Raw genomic sequence first — 21,757 nt, 5'->3', positions numbered from 1 at the left:
GGAACATGCGAGCGCAGTTTTCGATCGGGGCGTTGCTCTTATTCGCACCCGCGGATGCTTAACAGTAATGTAGTTAATATTCCCTAGCTACGATGCAAAGATGGGCGATTCGACGCGCGGTGCGGCAACCCAATTGAACTTGCAGACACTGATGTCAGTCCCGGTGAGCGTTATATGCTCTTCGTCAGGAGCGAAAGCCCTGCCCAGTGCTGTGAATGTCTAAGTGAAGACATACAACATACAACGGATGAAAAGCGGAAGTATAACTGGTAGACTTTCGCATTCATCAGTACCCAAGAAGTAGCTCATGGATTCAAGAAATGTGGTTTATACTATTCGTTTTAAAGTTCTATATCCCCCAGTAATATAGCTTATACCTCCAAAATTGATTTACACTTGTACCTCAACTTGAGTAGCACAAGTGCGTAGTGACTCCTTTCACCATTAGCATTGCTCAAGTAACAAAACACTGAGTAACCAAAAATACCACCGCATCATACAACCATATTTTAAAAGCGTTATTATGCGATGGTGTTTATTGAAACAGGAGTCCGCAAGGTAACATTGACACCAAAAAAACGACATTGGAATATATATATAACAGTCAAATAAACAAAAATAGGATTACGCCGGGGCTATCACGCCGATTCTAAATAATTCTCTATCATGGCTTTTGTGACACCGCGCTCAGGCATCTCCATCTCGTGATCATCCCAACGCGATCTTTCGGGAAAATGTAGAGAGGACGGTGTCTCGTGCAGCCTCTGCCTCGGGGCCCGTTGCTCCTTAAATCAAGGAAACTGAACTTGAGTGATATTAATTACTGGCAGGAGCACAACTCGACATACACACCCCTGGTCTGGTGTTTGGCGCTTTGCGATCTACTAACTGGTCGTTTTCCATCATCTTGCGCAGGAAGGCGTCGTCTTGTGGACGCACGCGACCATGAGAAGGATGCTGTCTCGTCCGCTGGTGCCCTGGTCCCATTCGACCTTGGCGGTCCCCTCGACGGTGATGCCCCCTGAAAGTCAAGTCGATTACGGCTGTGTTCAGAGTAAGAATATTGTGGCGATCGTTCGGCATCTATGAAAGAAATAGGTTACGGAGTCCAGCCTGACCGCGGTCGAAATAGCCTGTCGTTATAGGTGTCATTTGGCAATTCAGTCGATAAACACCGCTTACATTGAATTATACTCTCATATGATACTCAGTAGAGCATTCTCAACAATTTACATAATAACCGCTGTCCATGCACAGCACCAAGTTAGACTGATTCGGTGTGGCTAAGCCTCTATACCACGGGTCGATAACCCGAACTTCGTAGTTTCACTCATTGTCTCGAGTCAAAATTTGGAGTGAATCGAAATGACTCGAAGTTAGCGACGATGAATCACCCGAGCTGCATATAGGACCGTGCCTTGCAAAAGCCTGGAGCAAAAGTAGACCATGCTATCACGCAGTGGAAATGCATGCTGCTTTAAACTTAAGGGCTTGGCGTAAAATGATCAATTGCTCATGTATGTTGAAATAAAATAATATTATGTCGAAACAGTCAAAATATTTCTAACTGAGCTGGAATTGTTGAAGTAACTCCAACATTGTCGCGATCTACGTACGTAATTCGAAAATGAATTACAATTTGAATTTGAATATTTATAGAAATTCCGAATTTGATTTAACGAAATGGTGAAATTCAATATGAAATCAGCAGGGTTGTAACCAAGTCAAAAGGCTCATAGTCACAAGTCAATTTCACTTTTATGGTTTTGACTCCAGTCAAGTCGAGTCATTTTCAATTCACCACCGAGTCAAGTCCGAGTCCGAGTCAGCGAGCAGAGGGTCGAGTTCGAGTCATGGTGTTATGACTCGAGTTCGAGTTCAAGTCATTGTGTTGCTTGTTCAGTTTCTAGTCAAAGTCTTGTTAAATCCACTTTTTTAAATTCTGTTTGGTGACATCGAATGGTTCGCATTGATCATATACTAATTTTACTCACTTTTTGGCAGTTTCTGGTCGGATTTTCTAGTATCAGTACCAATAGACGAAATCCCAATAGTGTGGTTACTTTAATGTGCTTCGAAATTACAATGAAATGTCGGTCTTGGCCGTCTGAGTCTCGAGTCATATGACTTGGTTCGAGTCATACGCAATGACTCGAGTCCAAGTCGAGTCAATACACAGGTTGACTCGAGTCGAGTCGAGTCATTTCCGTATTTTGAGAAAATAACTCGAGTCAAGTCGAGTCATCAGAAAAATGTGACTCGAGTCGGACTCAAGTCGAGTCATGACTCGAGTCATCACAACCCTGGCAATCAGTGGTGATGTGTTATAGTTGATTCGACTTGCCTGTTTTGTCCTTGACCATGTCCATGTCGTTTTCCGTGATTATGCAGCATCCTGTGTCCATGGGCGTGCGGCCGCTTCCCACCCCTTCCGTGCTGCCCGTACGCAGCGTTATGTCGACCGTGGTTTATCCCTCTGCGCATATGTTGATGATTTTCCCGGTAGGCGCGACCGCCGTGTCCCCACTTCGGCTCCCTCTGATTCCCGAGTGTTTGCGACACGGATGGGTACGCTACCGACTCCTCGTCGGACGTGTGTAGGAGCGGGAATTCGTTTTTTCGTCTCGCTGCAGGCATCGTGGAGGAAATCCTCGGTATGTCTGGCTCGTCATCATCAAGTGCTGCTTTGAGCCAGTTTGGAACTGATTTGCGTTGGCGGTGTTCATCATTCATTAATTCGGCGGCTGATAGCTGTCTCGGTCGCCTGAAACAACATTGATTTCAAGCCAATATGTCTGACATATACTTATTTGGTGTGTGCTGAAGAGTTATTCCTTTGTTTTTGTGTGTCTGCATCGATGCAATTTTATCCACTGTATTGTATAGGCAACCAACTCGGAATTATATCGCGGTCATAAATCGCACGTACCTACGTGCAGTGCATGTCTTGCTACTTTCCTATATGCATACATATAATTTGGATGAAAATCTTGTACTCGATTTATACCTCGGTATAAGTCAGAGGTCAGTTCTGGTTTCGTGGGTCATGAGTGTGTATTCACACCCGTATATCAGGGGTGCGTGATCATTTCACTCAAAAAGTGATGCAACCTTATATAAGCGTAACTTCCGACTTCACGCTAGTTTGGCATCACAAACTGCTGTAATTGAAGAGGAAGTATAGGTTCAAATATAAACATTTGAGTAAATAGTGCAAGTAGATGGCTCGTGACTCGGGTATACTCCAAATAATAGTCGATCGTCACTGACTGGTGACTATCTCTGCGTACAATGCAGCGGGGACAACACAACTGTAGGTCAAATCCAATGTACAGATGCTAACAAACTCGCAAAAAACACATATCCGCACAATAAAAGGGGTAGGTATAAGAAAAGGCATTGTTGTAATCGTCATTTTGCTATATAACCGGAACGTCTTCATGTCTACAGTTGCCCGCGATTGCAATTTTGGCGAAATGTATCCATCATCGCGACCCAAGATATTGACCGTACATCGTACATCATCATTGACATCGTACAGGGTTTGCATATTACTCGCCGGTTTCTTGATTTGTGCAGGCAAACTTTTTAAATTCATCTCTCATTGGTGCTTGTATGCACCTGTATATGAATTAAATGCCGGTACTTGATACTGTGAGAGACAGCTATAATTCGCCCACTATACCCGACTTAGGCTAGACTCTAGAGGCGAACATACCGGTCGGCTGAATGGTGCATCCTCCTCTCCCCAGCGTGATGGCGTGACGTTTTGACTGATTGCCTTGCTCTGTTGGCATCTCGCATGCTGGCGGTCCGTCTAATCTTGGTGGGCAGCGATCGGTCCCGATCATTCATGGAGCCTTCGCTGTAAGCTGAATCTTTGTCCGACCCGCTATAAAATTATAAAAGGCTAAATTAAGTTATTCTGTATTTGACACTATTGTTGTATCGCAAAAGGTACTAAACCGTCGTCGCTCGACTGGGAATACGCACTTGGCAGTTGGCACACATTTGGATATACTTGAAGAGACTCTTGGAGCTACAGAACTTAGATATGTAAGTGAATGGTATATTCATATTGAAATAAACCCGAATATTGTAGTCGAACGGTCGCCAAGGGTAATCGTCAGCAACTATAATAGATGGAATTCAAAAGAACTTTGTATTATCAACAGTCGTATCACCAGATATGACATGACAGGCATGAAAATTTGAATTCTAATTTTTGTACCAACTGAAAATATTCCGGTTTATTTTAATATGAACATATTATTCAATTGTAGGCGAATTTGGATTTAATTTAGACCCATATGATACCGGATAATGGAATTTGAAAGCGAAATTTTGAATGACTTCAAATTAGGACGAACGACTTTTCGTCATTATTCCGGATATGTACTTGAATTTGAATGTTATATGAAATTGGATATGGAATCATGTGTGAACTGAAGATCTATGGTTCATACGTTTTAATTAGAAATATCATAAGCCATAACCGATCATCTCTACATCATATCCCCGTGATCAATATCGTTCGATTGCTCTTACAATGGTTTTAACCCTTTGTGGACTGAATATATTCTCTATGGTTGGAAAAATTATTTCTATGCGTAACTTTAATTGTTTTGCCTCAACTTAGACATTGGTCAACAAAATTCAAATTTTTCTTTTATTATTTATTATTTTAAATGTTTGTCGCAAATTTGCGACATCAGGCTTTCGCGACAAAAATCGAAACAAAACAGGTCAATTTTGTCCATTGAAATTATTGGTCAAAATTAGCAAAACAGTTATAGTTTTTGTTCAGGCACAGATGTACATGACATTTGACACATTTTGTAACAGGTTGTTCTTCATAGGTATGTCTCTTGCATCTCTGCCTGGTGTCCATGGAAGGCGAGTGACCCACTTGGTCGCGTTGGGGTGGGCTTTGTTGGTCCTCTTTTCATTTTCTTATGATACTCCTGCTGGATACAGAGAGATGACCTCCCTCTTTTTCCCCTGTCACTAATTTTCCATACTTTACCAGGTATTCTGCTTATAATTTGGTGCAAGCAGATATTTTTGCATCTGTTTCGGAAATTGCACAAAAACAGTCGTCAGTACAGCAATTAACTATTGACGACAGCAAGATCAACCAATAAATCTCAATCTTACTAACAGGATTAGCTTTGACAAAGGTACTGACCAGTATCACACTGCGATTGTCATACCACTTTACTGCCAAATACTAACGCCGTCCAGAGAAACCTCCTTCACTTCAAATATCACTCTCCTTGTCATGAAGTCTGTGCCATTACTGAATTGACAGCCACTCAGTATGTTTGATCGCACGTTTGATCCTACTGCAAAAAATCACATGCGAGATGAACTATGAGCAAGAAAGATTTGATCTGCTTCCATCGATCTCGGGACATGATATCAGAAACTTTATCATATCTAGTATCATTGGCCCATTACCAGGGTTGTAACCAAGTCACAAGGCTCCGAGTCACAAGTCAATCTCACTTTTATACTTTGGACTCGAGTCAAGTCGAGTCATTTCAATTCACCACCGAGTCAAGTCCGAGTCGAAGTCAGCGAGCAGAGGGTCGAGTCCGAGTCATGGAATTATGACTCGAGTCCGAGTCCAAGTCATTGTGTACACTGCTCAGTTTCCAGTTAAAGTCTTGGTAAACCCACTTTTTATAACTCTGTTTGGTGATATCGAATGTTTCGCATTTATAATATACCAATTTTCCTCACTTTTAGCAGTTTCTGGTCTCATATTCAAGTACCAGTACAAACAGACGAAATCCCAATAGTGTGTTTGCTTCGGAATTACAATGAAATGTCGGTCTTGGCTGTCTGAGTCTCGAGTCAATGACTTGGTGCGAGTCATGCGCAATGACTCGAGTCCAAGTCGAGTCAATACACAGATTGACTCGAGTCGAGTCTAGTCATTTCTGTATTTTGAAAAAATGACTCGAGTCAAGTCGAGTCCTCTGAAAATCGTGACTCGAGTCGGACTCGAGTCGAGTCATGACTCGAGTCATTACAACCCTGCCCATTACAAATAGGATCTTGGCATTTTCACGATAGACATATGCATGCAACTTCCCAAGTCTTTTTCAATACCGTCTCCAGTCATCTGCATTACCTTCGTTGGATTAGTTTGAACGGCAAATAAATTGCTCTCATAAACAATCCAGTCCAGCAATTCCGCTACAACAAAATATTCGAAATATGCGTGCGGAGAAGAAACAGTATAGTCACTGTCGAGCAATTCTGCCTTCCATTAGGGAAATAGTAGCCAGGGATCTTTTCACCTAGAATTGTTTTCCATATAGGTTTTCGTTTTGGTTCATGCGGTGTACATGCAATATGACCCGGTGTTTTCCCTTTCCCTACTTTTGAAAACACGATTGAGGAATCTTCATCAGATTCATCGGTGGAAGAGGATTCATCCGAACTCATTTATCACATAGCAGCAGAAGTTGCTGCAGTAGAACGTTCTTCGTCGTCAGAATCACTGCCACCATCTTTACTGCCTTTCCAGTTTACCGTCACTTGATGAGTGATTTTTTCCCATAAACACATCTGGTATCCATTTCCGCAACAGCAATTTCTGATTGAAATTATTGACAATATTTGTTACTAATTCGCACTATTCTAGTAGTTAGTTTACATATTTATTGTCATTATGTGATGTATCAAGGCACTTTCTTGACTCGTGAAGTTGGTGAATCTATTCCCCTCTTTTCTCACGTAAATACCTATTCCATATGGAAATATTTCAGTAGTAGGAATGTTGTCAGAATTGACCAACAAAGGGCTAATGACGCAAATTCGCATCACTCCCCATTTTCAACTTTGCCAAGAAGAATAACACATTATTGATCCAAAACACTTCTGGCTATGTGATTTATGGTGTAAAGAATCCTATACATATTTTTATAAACGAATATACTCACCAAATCCTTCGACCTTGAAGCAACAAAGAACGTGGGTCCACTGACTTCACTCAGACATGCCAATGCAACAAACAACGTCCGGGACACCCACCTTTCACTCCAAACACTCTATTTTAAAAGGCGCCAAAGGGATGTTCGGAATGTGTACTTTCTACGACGGCCGTCGTGGCCGTGTCAAGTATGCGTGAAGTCAGCACAAAATGATGTAATTCGGTATGTACCGAATTTGTTACGCTAGTCCACAAAGGGTTGGGCCTTCAATTTCCCATGCATTTGTAAACCTGTAACGTAACATGTTTTACCCCGAAACGGTCAACATATCGATAGATATGATGCAGCGAGAACGGATGGATATGGTATATAATTCTGGCAAGACTATGTATGATTCTTCTTAAACCGCTTGTCTATAACATTGTATCCGGGTTGTGCCCTATCCCACATTACATTAGAAACTATGCAAACAAGTCCAACTCTATGCTGACCATACTATCTGTAACTGTCTATGCGTCTGTCTATCTGTAACTTACTGTACGGTATGTTTCGGGTCATAATATATTTGTGAAAGAGGTTCGACGAGATCTTGCTCAAACCCAAGATCTTTTCTCTCGCCACAAATGTGCGTTTACTTTTGGTGATCCTCTGTTTAAGCTTGAGTCCAAGTTCAAAACGCACTGGTCCATCCCGGTTGCTGCAGCGGGTTAAATTAACCTATAACTCACATATTCTATAGCTATACCTTCGGTGTCGTCGATAGAATTGATCGCTTTTCCTTTTCGGATCAATCATTCCATCTCGAGATAATATAGGGAGCTGTCCGTCTAATGACCTTCTCGGGTTGTCAATGAGCCGACGGCTTTGACTTGATCTGCAGTAAAGATGAGTGGTTACCGCGGGTAGCCATAAATCAGTAATAACGTAAACAGATGCAATTAAAAGTGACAGATGTGAACGGGCTTCTGCGTAATAATTTCAGATCATAGTATGGTAAGAACAAACGTGATTGAATTCATGTCCTTATTTTTAAGGAATATGACGACAATGCCTGAAGGATACTGAAATATTACCATTAACTCAGAAGCGATCAAAGTAGTCACCGTTGCGACTGAATTAGAAGTAGAAGCAACTCCGTAAATTTGTACCGAATTAAAAATAGAAGTAGCAATTTCGAAGAAACGTCAAAAGTTCTCAACTATGTAGTTCGGAAAGTAGGTTTTATTGATGGGTTGCATACTTTCAGCAGTAAATCGATGGAAAACTTGCGAATTTGCAAGATGATGGCAGTACAAATAACTACATTTTATTAAATATAGTGAGTTACCGTGATGCTATAGGTGTGCTATAGTGTGACATTTGCACTCACAACAGTTAGGCAAAGGAATTCCAAAACTACTTACTAAATTTCCAGTATCACAAGTGTGAAAAACAACCAAAAAATGTTCTAGTATAAATATGAGTAGTCTAAAAACGTAACCACTTAAGTAGGCAGTGAAGGAACTATAAGAGTACTTCGTTCCTGACCAGCTCTGAATAAACTACCTATAATATTATAAGTGTGAACGTGAAGCTACTCCGCAACGCATAGGTCTCTTGGAGTCCGACAATTGTGGCTGACCGAAATCGAACATGTAAGTAGTAAATAAGTGTTCGGGTTTCGGATGCAAATTCAGGTGATATCAATTAACGACATCAAAGCCGCGTTTCTGACCAAAGTATCACGATTTCCACTTCATGTTACTCTTCTCAGGTCTGTTTTTCGGCAGTATTTTCACTCGCAAAGCGAAAACTTGTAATTACCAGGCCGGCGTACAGTGAGCTAATCTGTGCCGCGAGCGAAAAACGCGGTGTCGACGGTGCGTTGGAAACCAGTTTTTCCGAAAACCGAATCGGGCTGATGTTATCGCCCTCCACCGCGAAGAATTTGCGACGCTACATCCGTTGTCATTTACGAATTGATGGATAGTTTTACAACTTACCGAAAATTGTCGCTACGATTCATGGGAGGATCAATTCTTAAGTCGCCGTTTTCGTTTTCCGGGGGGTCAATTAGGCTATTTTTTCGGCGTTGACTTTCCGTCCTTGGCTCCACATTGCCGTTATCGTGGGGAGGACTCTGAAGACCCTTTTCCGGGTCATCATCGTTCTTCTTCTCTTCGTTGTTCTCGTCATCCTTTTCGTCCTCTGCCGGCGGGTTTTTGTAATCTTTCCAGGTCCAGAATATGTAGAGAGCGAATGTGATGCACGCAATAAAGCCGAATGCCTATAATTGAAAGTTGAATAGCCATAAATTTTCTGACGCAGCGCTGAATGCTAAGCCCATTAGTCATTGAGCGACAGTTTATGTAATCCTAAAAAAAGTATTCAAACTTCATCTCACCGCTCCTGCATTTAGCGCTGGATTTCCAGTGGCGTTGTTACTCGCGGCGAGACAAGCCCCGATGAATACAAGAAATCCGAAGAGGAAAAAGTATAAAAGTTCGACCTTTACCCAGGTCAATCCTAAAATACAATATGAGGGTGATCATGGGGAATGCAAATCCGAATAACCAATTTCGTTCAAATCGTTCAATCGTTCAAATGATAAGCCTATTGTTTTCCAATTCCAAGTACAAACTACATTGTGAAAGTTGTATCCCCCCACACTGTAAACATATACAATGTATATTATACATGAATAGAAAATAGGCAGCCTATACATATATAAGATTTCCTCTAAAGTATAATTTTTGTTCTTTCACAGTCATTCCAATGGGTGAAACGAGTCACATGCACCAATTCCTATGCATATATATTCCTGGAGTGTATAGTGGGTTCTGTTTATGTCTGACATCATTTTCGCCTTCTCGGGGTGATACAAGATATCAATTCCCAGTCTACACCTGAGATATACTTATATATACATGAGAACTGGTGTATATTTGAGGCGTTTTCACTCATCGAAATGGTGTGAAAGCAATATTTTGTACCGGAAAATGCCGATTACCTGATGTACACCATTCGCCATGGTGGAATTAGGCGACATACACGAATTCTTTTAGTTAGTGCGAATTACCCAATGCATTTGAGGTGTAGTTAGTAATGAGGTGCAATCAGTCGCAATAATGCAGTGAGGATGATTTGAAACTGCTACCGCCGACGTACCATACTTATACATCCCCAACACTGATATGTGATAGTGGAGTTGTGGGTGTAGATACGCTAACACTACACAAATGGCTTGATGGATTCAGGATAATCCAAGTCGACCTTAAAATCCCAATTAGGTATTCGGGGATTATTTAAGGTCCGCATCGCCGCACAGGCGATAGAGGGTAGGACATACACATACACATACAAATATAGGGTCAGCTAATGTTCGAGACATGTGTTGCATATGTATAGTCTAGGGATAGTAAGAGTCGCGTTCCAAAAGTCATTGAATGGGTTTGTCAGTGAAATACTTTTAAAAAAGATTAGCAGAGTTATATATATTTACATGTCAAGTCCGATTTACTTGCAGCGTTGTGTATCATGTAAAAGTACCAGCACAAAACCAAAGCCAATTCATCCCTGGCTATAGTGCTCACCATATCACATGCGACCATAATATGACGCTTTGAGATTGATGTTTTCAGTTTGCGGTGGCTAATGACGCATGGTAGAGAATGCGAACGAACTTCACACGCTTTATACGACATCGCGTTTCACCATGTCCTAGCTGATTATATAGTTCTGTGACTGAGCAATCGCTGTCTTGTTGCACTGTAGCCTACGTTGTCTCACCAATTGACCATTCGATGTCACGCAACGTTATGAATTCGCATCAACCCTTACAAAAAGAGAAGGTGTGGATCGCAGACGGTCAGCGATCATTTACTAATATTGTTTAATTTGGACGCTTATGATTAGAACGGATAGGCTGTTAATTAAAATTGGTATGGGACACCCAACATGTGCACTGAGCTTTGAATAACTGGTGCGTTTTCATGATAAATCCCAAAAGAGTGATGTAGGTGACATTTGTTAAATTAGAGGCGTTGAAAAAGTATAGGTTTGTTTGTATCAGACATCTAATTTCAGTGTTCACCCTACTCGATTGCCTGTTGCGTACAGGATCATGCCTTGTAACAGATTTCATCAAAATATCAAACAGCGGATAATCACCGGTGGTGATAAACAGAATCCGATTAGAATGGAAATGTAACATTTGTTAAGATAATGTTATTCTATTTCACTCAATCACGCGTGGATTGAATATAACCTATGCATCTACCGAGCGAGATAGTTTTATGGTGATGCGTCCGGCTTCTTGATCAGTAGGTTGTGGGTTCGAACCCCGGTCGGGTGAGACCAAAGACTTTTCAAACTGATATCCGCAGATATACTGCTAGGCGCTCAGCATCCACGGATAGCATGGGGGAGAAAAAACGGGGGTGCTGACTATAGATGACCTTACAGTCGTATCGCATCCCCATCGTCAAAAGCATATCGATGGTGCAGGCGAAAACGAATACCCCCTCTCTCTCTCAATCTCTCTCTCTCTCTCTCTCTCTCTCATCTAAAAGACGAACAAATGAAAGTGCATCTGATCAAGTTGCATTATGCTCTGGTTTCCGGAGCTTCGGCATGATCATTGTTTGGTATTGACTCTGAGAGATTACACCATGAGTGATCACATGAATATCTCATAATCCTCGCAGTGTGAACCATCTTACCAGAAGCTTTGCTTTGAAATTTTGACATCTACATTTATTCAGTTTTGTATGGAATTGCATTGGAAACCAGCGCGCGGTGTGGACGTGATTAGAACATTGAATTCGAATGTAGTTAGGATATTTTGGAATCCGGAAATGATGACACTTTTTAAAAGTCATAAAGGTTAGTTTACCGAAATTGAAAACAGCTAATTTTGAAATATGTACTGGTAATCTTGTTGTGTTGACTAAAAAAGGCCATTACTCTGATTCGACTCTCAAATGACCCACTCGAGCGACCGCATTACCTACTTCGCGTCATTTGCGCCGATTTTCAGTTGACCCTGTCCATTAGCCTAGCTGTAAAAGCTGTAAATGAGGACGAATTGTCAACAAGGAGGACATTTGGGCGTCCTCGGAGGACATTTTCCATTTCCGGTAAAAGGGAGGACAGATCCTTCTAAAGTAGGGCCTATGGTAACCCGAAATGTAGTTCGGTAAACCTACCACAAACTTTGCCGCTTCTGCTTCCGGCGATGATTGAAAAGAAAAGAAACCCGCTAATGATAGCAGCAACGACCAGCACTATGCAGTAGAAAGTGTAAGCTCCTTGGGCGTCTCCCCAGTTTGTAAGGACTAAGCACACAAACGAAACAAGCAGCAACAGCTGAAAAACAAAACAAGACATTATTGCAGGGATCGAAAACATAAACTCGTCATGATGATGCATATGTCACGTCGCATTAGGTGTGATTGGTGATGAATAAACCGAAACACTTTTTACCTATAGGAGAGGCGTATGCATAATTGCGCATCTGTGGATCTATTGATACATCAACTGCCATGGCTATATCATAACAATTCCCATGTTTGATATGTATTTTTGTGGTTACAATACCTTGCTCAGAGCATTGACTTTCGTGGATGCCATTAAGCATACGGAATCGACCAGATATATAGCGTCCAAAAATAGAAGTTATAGAAGTTTTTAGTGTAAACGGAGGTTAGTGTCATTGTGTCGTCTAATTTTACGAGGCCTCGTTTATTCGGTGTTCGGTGTTTTCCGAAATGGGGTAGGCCTACTACCATTTCACCATTGACAGGGCATTGCTATTTCGAAAGTTCGATGTACAGTACGGCGTATATTTCACACATAGACAACGTGTGATAACTTAAATGCACCTAGACCACAGATGTCAATATTCTGAACTTTGTGTCTGTTGACTTAGTAGTATATGGGGGAATCTGGGGTTGCATTTAAAACAAAAATCAATTTAAAACAAAAATGTTTGAAACATAACCCTTGTTTAAAACATGTTTTTATTGTTGTTGTTTTTTGTTTGTGCTTCTTCTTTTCTAGTCATAACGTCACGAATCTTTAATTCTTCGACGAAAAGGGCTTTCGACCACTTTCACAAACAGACCAAAAACATTTTTAGCAAGGTCTACATCGTTATGCAGCATTTTTACGGTAGGCGGTCATATTCATCACTTGCTATAACTGTCGAACCAACGACAATTTTGACCGTTCCTGCCGCTCCATATCGTATACGTCGAGTTTATTTGATGCAAATCCTCCGTGGGCGCATACTACACGTCTTTCGAAAGTTTTTGCACAATAATGGCATAATTATATAACGTTTTAAAAAAAGCAATTCTTTTAAGGCATGTTTTAAACAAAGTGTTTTAAAACACCGTTTGTTTTAAATGCAGCGCTAGGAGATGCTATATGTGGATATATTGGATTGGCTTTGCATCCAGTAAGTACACTGGCGCTAAGGTTAACGCAGAAAATTCACTATCACCCTCAGATTTCATCACAACATTCAGTCGGGATTGATTCTCCTTTTCAGAGATACACTTACTATTTGAATAGTCCGTACGAATCCGCGTAGTGTCCTTGGATAAGTCATGTCCAGTTCAAAGCTTAAAAATTTCATTTTCTTTTCTTCCTTCTTTTCTTCCTTGGTTTCAACTGGCCGTTCATCAGGTTCAAGGTACTCTTCATCAGCGATAATCTCAGCCAATGTCCGACCGTCCCGTACCACGTGACCATGAGGATTTATACTCAGTTGGGCCATCTTTCAGTGATTGTCTGTGCTCAGTCTATCCTTCACGATAATATCCGCCGAAGCGGCAGAAATAGATCCTCACCCCAGACAACCACAATGCCCAATTATATCAACCTAGAAACTATTGTAACATGTTCAGCATGTTATGAATGATAACTATGAAACGTTTTACGGCGTTGCTCAATATTCTTCAGCTTCACTGAACGGGCCAATACTGATCTAAACGTTCCCAATTAACGTTATCCTGCCGATGCCTAATCCTTTAATAATAATTACTCTTCAACAATCCGCCACTCTTAAATTCATCGAGACCATTCTAATTCCTTGTACCCCGTTAAATTATATCAACATGCCATGCTACCTATAGATCCCTTTGCTTCCTGCGTTGATTTGTTCTGCTCAGCTTAATCAACGGTTAGATAGGCATGAGCAAAATCAGGTTTTGAATGGTTTGACATCTTGTGATCAGGTCTTTATCAGAATGCCTTTAGGCGAAATGCGAACTTTCGTACCATCATGTCTCTCTGGTATAGCAATGTTGTCACATCGCCACAGAGTGCAGAACACACAACTTTTTATTTCTTAGATATTCTGTAGCACAACATCGACAGATTAAGAAATGCTTCTTGTAAGCGAGTATTGGTAACTGTCCCGTGAACATTATGTTATTACACATTGCATAAAGCGTGTCGATTTTTTCTGAACAAATAACATAGCTCAAGTAACGGGATTGTAGCCCTCAAGGCGTGCAATGTTTCAAGTTTTATCGTTTAGCTTTCCGCTCGTATTCGCCTGCCTTTCTCGGTAGAGAATACAAAACCGGTTGAATTACTATATCACTCGTTTTTATCGCGGCTGCAAATAAATAACGCACTCGCGCCGTTGACATTTTCATTTAATTCGGTAAATATTGCGTAATTGTTGCAAATGGTATTGGCAGGTCGCTAATGTCAATTATATAGCCTGATATCATGAAGTGGTATTAATCAAGTTCATTTTTAACTCGTGCCCTGCATTGGTCTTTTAGGTAACTTGGATAGCCACAGTGGTGGTGCGAGCTGTGAACCCATGAAGGCCCAGGTTCGTGTGAAGACGACCGTGAACATAGACACTGAATACTGAACAGTGAACGCGCACCTTGGGCGCCACATTACAAGTTCTAAGGACAGCGTTTCCGTAAGTTGTAAACGTAGACATGCAACTACCGATTCTCGAGAATCAAAGTAACTTTTGACGACACAAGGTTTAGGTTAGGATCTAATTCCTTACCGCCTGTCACGGCGATACTTCGAGTAATATGAAGTAGGTAACGGACATGGTGAAATTACTGTAATTTTGCTACTTGACAAAGATGTTCACAGTTTGTTTATTTGTTTGTGGTATTCATGGTGTTTGTCGGCTACTATGCTCATTTACACCAGGCCGATATTCTTCATTTTTATTCCGTAACTGCCGACTTATAGCACGGCCCACTTCTAGGCTTTTTGTGAGACACCGCTTCCGCGGATGGTGTGGCGAGGAGGAGCCTAGTCGGAAGTCGACCTCGGTCGGACTCGAACCCGCAACCCATTGGTGTTGCTGCCGCGGATTACACCACTGCGCTATCTCGCCACCCCGATGTTAACAGTGTAGAACAGGGGCGGGCAACTTCTCCAGTCGGCGGGCCGGATATAGGAAAATTAGGTACTTGGCGGGCCGGATTGCTGAATCGATACCTTATCCACATATACAAGGAATAAATCGTATTTAATAAATGTATTTGCACGACAGCAGTGTCACTTCAAAGCCATTTCTCGCCGATAATGACGGAGGCAATGTGGATTTGAGAACAGCCTTGTCATACAGGCGCCTCCATGTCTGATTCTCTCTGATCCATTAACACACGGAGGAATCTTTGATTAAGATTTCAATGCGTTCGATAAGCCCGGTACCCCAAATTTACCAAGATATCAATTCATTAGAGTTGAGTACAGCGCAAATGCCGATAATGCAAGTCTTCTCGCTTCGCCGAAATTACGCGTGAGCTCTACTCACGTACGTTGCGCACACACGTATATAATTTAACATACATTCAGGAAAGGAACAGCACTTCGTCAGCCCCTCCCCCGAAACGTTGATATTGCCCCCCCCCCCCGAAACGTTGATATTGCCCTCTCTAAACGCTAAACGAGTGAGGCGCGCAAAAATTTATATATTTCATGATTGCATATTGCATATGTATTGCTATCATATTTTTATCCTCTCTCTGTTCACGTAATCATATTTACCGGTAATAGAGCTGAGTGAGGTGTCTTGGAAAATGTAGGCCCCTAAATAACAATTAAACATGTTCGGGCGGACCCGTTGGCATAATGACTTCGTTAAATGGTGCCATTTCGTGACCTCCTATCTGCTATGTCAAAAGATATTGAAATCGCCCAAACTTTCTAAACTAAATGACGCACACGATTTCAAATTGATATTTCTTTACTGGCTAATATAATTTTTCCATGCTGTATTGCATTTGTCTTGTGGTGGTCAGAGCGCCAGAACAGGAACATTAGGCGCCAGCCATTTAGGCGCCAATGGGCATTTAAGCATATATTTTATGTATAGTTGCATATATATATATCGAAGTTTTCGGTCCGCAGTCCTTTTCGGCCAAGGTCTTCTCGCTGCTGATCGGTCTGGCACACTTCTCGGAGTCGCATGCTGCAGCATGGCTCATAACTTCATATGTCTTGGTGCGTCGTGGCGCGGTAATGGCCAACGCCAAAGTCTCCATTTCTATAAATCATGCGTATTTTTGTTTGGGGAAGGGTTCCCAATAATGAAGGTAATTTTCAACATTAAATCGTGCGCAGCGCGAAAGATTTGTTTAAAAAAGTTGCATAAATTTCTAAAGAAATACTCCATAATTCGTTTAAATTCGCGAAATATTTTTGGCCCCTTTCGAGCTCGGCTCCCCCCAATTCGGTGGTTTAGGGTGCTGCAGTTACGGTCTTGCATACAGTCACTAAAATTTGACGTTTAAGCAAGAAGTGGGGAATCTCGGCAGACTGGGACTGCGGACAACGTTATCATGTAAGCCGGGAAACTGTCCGCGGGCCGGATCCGGCCCGCGGGCCGTATGTTGCCCGCCCCTGGTGAAGAAGCTACTAAGATTTTTTTGCGAACGTGAACCTTGGAACTATTATCCACTTTCGCATACTGAACACGAACGCGAAGCGAACGTTCGCACCATTACTAAATCCACACACTGCATGTTAGCAAATTGTGTGAGACCAGTATGTTCGATTTATGGAAATGAAAAAATAACTCCTCGAACGATAGTGGCACCATAGACACAATGCTATAACTGTGACGTCGAGTAAGTGAATGGTCGATGAACCGTTGACTATCCAGATCAGACGTTTGTGACCTACGGCATACAAAGAACTATGGCGTGGCTCGTAAAATAATGGTGTCACCAGCCCGCGAATTGAGGGTTATCTGTTTTAGCTCAGACGAAAATGTCGGCTGTAGTCTGACGGGAAGATTCATTATAATTGTAAGATTCTGGTGGTAAATTATAAGAGTTTGCAGCATTGAAGTTGTAGGGATATTTGTAGGGACTATACCTACTGGAGCCGCTATGGCCTCTATATATCAACTAAGATTGCCCATAATGCAAAATACTCACTCGAAATGAATATTCAAATTCAGTACGAATTCAAATATCTTCTAGTCATTCAGTTCGCTACTATGACAACGGTCTCATTGAAAACGTGGAAGGTACCGTGAAAAGTAACCAAGCTATTGGGTTGCATTTAATACCAGGCGTGTTTTAAACAAATCTGTTTAGAACATGTTGTAAATAATGTTCTAAACAAAACCTTTCTATAACCTCGTACAATTGTATCAATATTGTCTAAATATTTTAGAAATACCATGTAGCTTGAGCGGGAAGTCGACTCGCAGTAGAAATTGCTGATAAGGAACCCTCAAAGCCTTACCAAGTTCCTAGTAGGCCTATAGAAACGGTTGGATCAAACAGATTCAATTAACCCATAATTGCGAACTTACCCAGCTTAACATGGATAAATGCAGCATATAGCGGTTCCTACAGCGGCTTGTAATAATAACCGACGAGGTGCTCTTCCGGCATCCATGTACAAACCAGTAGAATAGTAGACGAAATTCGGGAAGTTACAACGGAGTCAGATAAATACTCCCTTGCATTGTTGAATAGAACATGGGGAAAGGTAAGGCACGTGAGAATAATTCTTGAGTACAAGACAAAGCCACTGAGAATATGAATTAGAGAAACGAATTGATCAGATGCAATACACTATATCCACCTACATATTCATGAGGTACAATTCGAGCCGGCGCCAATGTTTGACGAGTATATAAACTGTATTCTAATTCTATTTAAATCAGGGGTGGGCAATAGGGGTCTTCAAAAATGACTTTTCTTTCTCAAATCGTGCTGGTTACACACCAAATTTGGTCTAATTCCAGCCAGTAGCCGCATTGCTACAGGAGAAGAAGGTTTCTATTTATCATATAAAAATAAATACCAAAAAATTTGAAAATGTTCTGTTCACCCCATGAAAGTGTTAGGTTGTCTATAGAAACGATGTTCACCAAATTTCCACCAGTGGAAGCAGAGCTATTGCCGTCTAGTCGAAAAATTTGAATTTGAATAAAATAATATTTACGGTGGGCACCACTATAATAACTAATTAATCACCGTAAGTACTATTTTATTCATAATCCAAATTTTTCGACGGCAATAATTCCTCTTCCAAGAGCATACGACGAATGGCACTGCCAAAATACTTGGTTAATTCAGCGTTAACTTCCAGTTATTACTAGGGAAAGTTTTTGCAACTTTTGCAACTTTTTTTGCAGCTTCCGACAGCTTCGTAGATACTCAAAATCTAGCTATTATGGTGTTTTAAGCTGTTTAGAGGGATTTAATAGCGTAACTTTTTGCAGCTTTCCTCTATTTTTCATAGCCACTTTTTACTGCAACTTTTATCAAATATTGCGTAAAAACGTAAAGGAGTGGTTTAAAAACATACTATAAACTATTTCTAGTATGGTTCTACTCTCTTCGATTTGCATAGCAAAGAGCTATATGATGGGTTAGCTGCATCTCATTGTTATCTATGTCACAATGGACAGAAGTTCAACTCCCTCTGCCAAGCACGACGGTGCCCGAATAATATATAAATAGATCGCTTTATTATTTCTGTCGTTTACATTTGAAATAGTTTCCCATTCCACGAACGTCAAGGCAAGACAAAATTACATTTTCACTTCGGTCCCCTTCTTCGGGCTATTGATTTTGTTAAAGTCGCCAAGAGTGAGTTTTTCTGTAATGCCTTGGGTCAAGTTTGCGGACCTAGGGGGTTTGGGTCTGTTATTCTATATATTGTTTTAGGGGAATGGGTTATCGCTATGCTGTTTGGAACTTTGGTGGAAATTATTCCCGCATTGCGTAATTTTCTGGCTGTGTGCCAGGAAAAATGTAATTTTGGGGATTTCGTCAGACATTTAAATAGCGAAGTAACAAATTTGACAGCTCTGCAGGAACTAGGTTATACAACGGAGCCTTTCGAGTAACTCATACCATAATAATTCAATAAAATTATGAGTGTTAAAATTAAATGCAACTTTCTCGTGATTTTAGTGCAACAAAAACTTGCCCTAGTTATTATACAATGAAAATTATTTTCGTTGCTGTTGGCTGATAGGTTGTCATAACCACGTGGTCTAAAGCCACCGTTTTCCTTCCCATGTTCGTCTTGTTCATTGTGACTTCATACGTGCCACTAAGTCTCATCAGGGTTGGATGAAAAGCCTTATGTAGCATACGTGTAATTCGATAATATTATTATATTTTTGAATATATGAACGTAACAAATATAACTAAACTTTCACCAATTCTTCAATTTTCCAATTAGCTCTGTGACCTACCTCAAATTACTCGTGGGGTCCACCACTGGACCATGGCCCACCCTTTGAGAACCTCGGCACATCGGAAACACGTATATTGAAATAACAACTCTGCGAGAAGGTCCTCTAATACCACTATGTGTCGCGTTTCTTCCACAGTTTCCGAGAAAGTCGGGAATTTGTGTCCGTCGTTACGCCAAAAGTGTCACAAGGTTAGTTATGTTAACTGAGTTTGATTTTATCTGTAGCGTAGTTACATATTCCGTTAGATCCGAGGTAGGCAATTATTGTTCCAGGCGGGCCAAATTAGAAGCAAAAAAATAGGTTGGCAGTCCGAGCCAAAAGTTTAAATTACATTCATTGGCGTACTATATTTATAACTAGACAAAAGTGAATTATAATGTTAACACATCCTGCCAAGTGGATGTGTTAAAAATTGGAAATGGGAATGTGATGGTTAATATAATAGGGTTACCATATTTTGGATATCTGAAAAGGGGGCACTTTTTCCAAATTTTTGAATCCTGAAAATGGTAAATTTTTCCTACTTCGTGTTCGGTTGACTAAAAAAAGGTCAACTTCCCGGCTCAACACCGGAAATATAGGTTTTTCTTCCGTATGATCCGTTGGCTGACTAAAAAAATGGTAAACTTTCCGTCTCAGATCCCGAAATAGCCGCTGCAGCGTCAATTGAGTGCTGATTTACTGTATCTCAGTCGGATTTTGCCCTCTATTTAACCGAAATTCTCAGAAAAGAGGACAAAATCTCAAAAAGAGGACATTTGGGCGTCCTCCGAGGACATTTTTAAACAATCGCATTTTTTGGACTTCTTTTGTCGCTACACCGGGGAAGAGGAGACCAGATAAACTTCCGACGCTGGGTGTCACCACTACGCCAACTCCCCCTGCACGAAACGGCGAAAGCTGTAAATTGAATCAACCTCGTCCGCAAGAATAAGGATAGTCATGCGAGATATTGTAATCAGCATTACCGCACATATTAGCCGCGAACTCGTATCATTGATATTACAACGACAGGAATTCTCTATAGAATCAGTGCTCAAGTGCTAAAGATCCAAATCTTCGTTACAGTTTAATTCTTATGTCATTTTCGATCTGGTCTGGCAACTTCTGCTAACTCTGAATCTTGATCTAAACATCCTAACTAGGACTGCATTTAAAACAGAAATCAATTTAAAACAGACATGTTTAAAACACGGCCTCTGTTCAAAACATGATTTTTATTAACATGATTTTTATTGTGTTTCAGCAATGACGTCACGAATATGTAATAGTGGCGTCGCAGTGGATTGGCATTGAGAATTGAAAATATACGGTAAATATGGCTCCTTCAACGAAAAGGGCTTCCGACTACTGCCACAAACAGACCAAAAATATCTTTAACCAGGACTACATCGTTAAGCAGCATATATTTAGGGTCAGCGGTCTTCATCGTCAGAACACTCGTTCCGTACCAATGATCTATATCTACGTGCTATAACTGTTGAACCGACGACGATTTCGAGGGTTGCAGTCTCCCCACAGGGCTCATACTACATGTGCTTCGGAAGTATTTGCACATGTACAACGTTTGAAAAAAATTGTTTGTCAATATGGAATTTGTTTTAAACACCGTTCAAAACATGTTTTAAACAAAGTGTTTTAAAATACCGTTTGCTTGAAATGCAACCCTAATCCTAACGTTAACGAAGTCTGCGTGCTTTTCGCTCAGAAAAATATACCTTTTCGGTAGGTCACTTTTGTGGTATTCGTGCGATGATACCGAGTAAACGAAGATTGTGGAACAATTGTACTGTTGGCCATGAGTCCGCTAGTATGGTCAAATCGATCTAGCTATATTACAATAACTTATGGATGGTGCAAAGTGGGACTAAATGCGTTGTACAATCGTACGTAGAATATAGAACACAGAAGCTAGAAATTGCCGAGTATCAACTCTATTGCGGGCAATGTCCCAGGAATTTAAACAACTACTTCACCACGGAATCAACAGCGCATGAATACAACACTCGTGCGTCCTCGTCTATCTACCATATGATCAGAATGAAATACGAGGAAACTCAGCATCCCTCTATGAAGTATGCTGGATCTCAAGTGTGGAACAGTATCTCGCCGG

General features: G+C 41.1%; 2 protein-coding genes across 3 annotated transcripts in view; one reads left to right on the top strand and one right to left on the bottom strand.

Moving 5' to 3' along the window:
- Nucleotides 1-21,757, top strand: part of LOC145451971 (RNA-binding motif, single-stranded-interacting protein 1-like) — a 248,113-nt gene that overhangs the window by 73,773 nt on the left and 152,583 nt on the right. The gene's annotated exons all lie outside the window — the stretch shown is intronic.
- Nucleotides 508-14,051, bottom strand: LOC145451963 (uncharacterized). Of its 2 annotated transcripts, none has more exons than XM_080330176.1 (9): nucleotides 13,489-14,050; nucleotides 12,131-12,290; nucleotides 9,328-9,449; nucleotides 8,927-9,210; nucleotides 7,690-7,818; nucleotides 3,719-3,892; nucleotides 2,345-2,764; nucleotides 853-1,021; nucleotides 508-785 (listed from the first exon to the last, which is right to left on the bottom strand). In XM_080330176.1, exons 1-9 carry the CDS (start codon nucleotides 13,702-13,704, stop codon nucleotides 639-641), a joined length of 1,821 nt encoding a protein of 606 aa, XP_080186302.1. In that variant the 5' UTR covers nucleotides 13,705-14,050; the 3' UTR covers nucleotides 508-638. The 2 variants fall into 2 exon arrangements, with proteins under 2 accessions (XP_080186302.1, XP_080186303.1); XM_080330177.1 differs by having other exon boundaries at nucleotides 659-800; nucleotides 13,489-14,051.

Source organism: Botryllus schlosseri, chromosome 12 (genome assembly GCF_051294905.1).
Source record: "Botryllus schlosseri isolate E-star chromosome 12, Bs_hap1, whole genome shotgun sequence".
In the NCBI taxonomy this organism is placed as follows: Eukaryota; Metazoa; Chordata; class Ascidiacea; order Stolidobranchia; family Styelidae; genus Botryllus; species Botryllus schlosseri.
This window is presented reverse-complemented; position numbering and strand designations above follow the sequence as displayed.

Bases quoted from the DNA above. Each gene is read 5' to 3' on its own strand.
- LOC145451963 (XM_080330176.1), bottom strand. From the start codon at position 13,704: ATGGCCCAACTGAGTATAAATCCTCATGGTCACGTGGTACGGGACGGT. The intron at 2,765-3,718 runs GTATGTTCGCCT...ATGTTGTTTCAG, and splicing joins ATGCACCATTCAGCCGACCG to GCGACCGAGACAGCTATCAG. The intron at 786-852 runs GTGTGTATGTCG...CCTTGATTTAAG, and splicing joins CGCCAAACACCAGACCAGGG to GAGCAACGGGCCCCGAGGCA.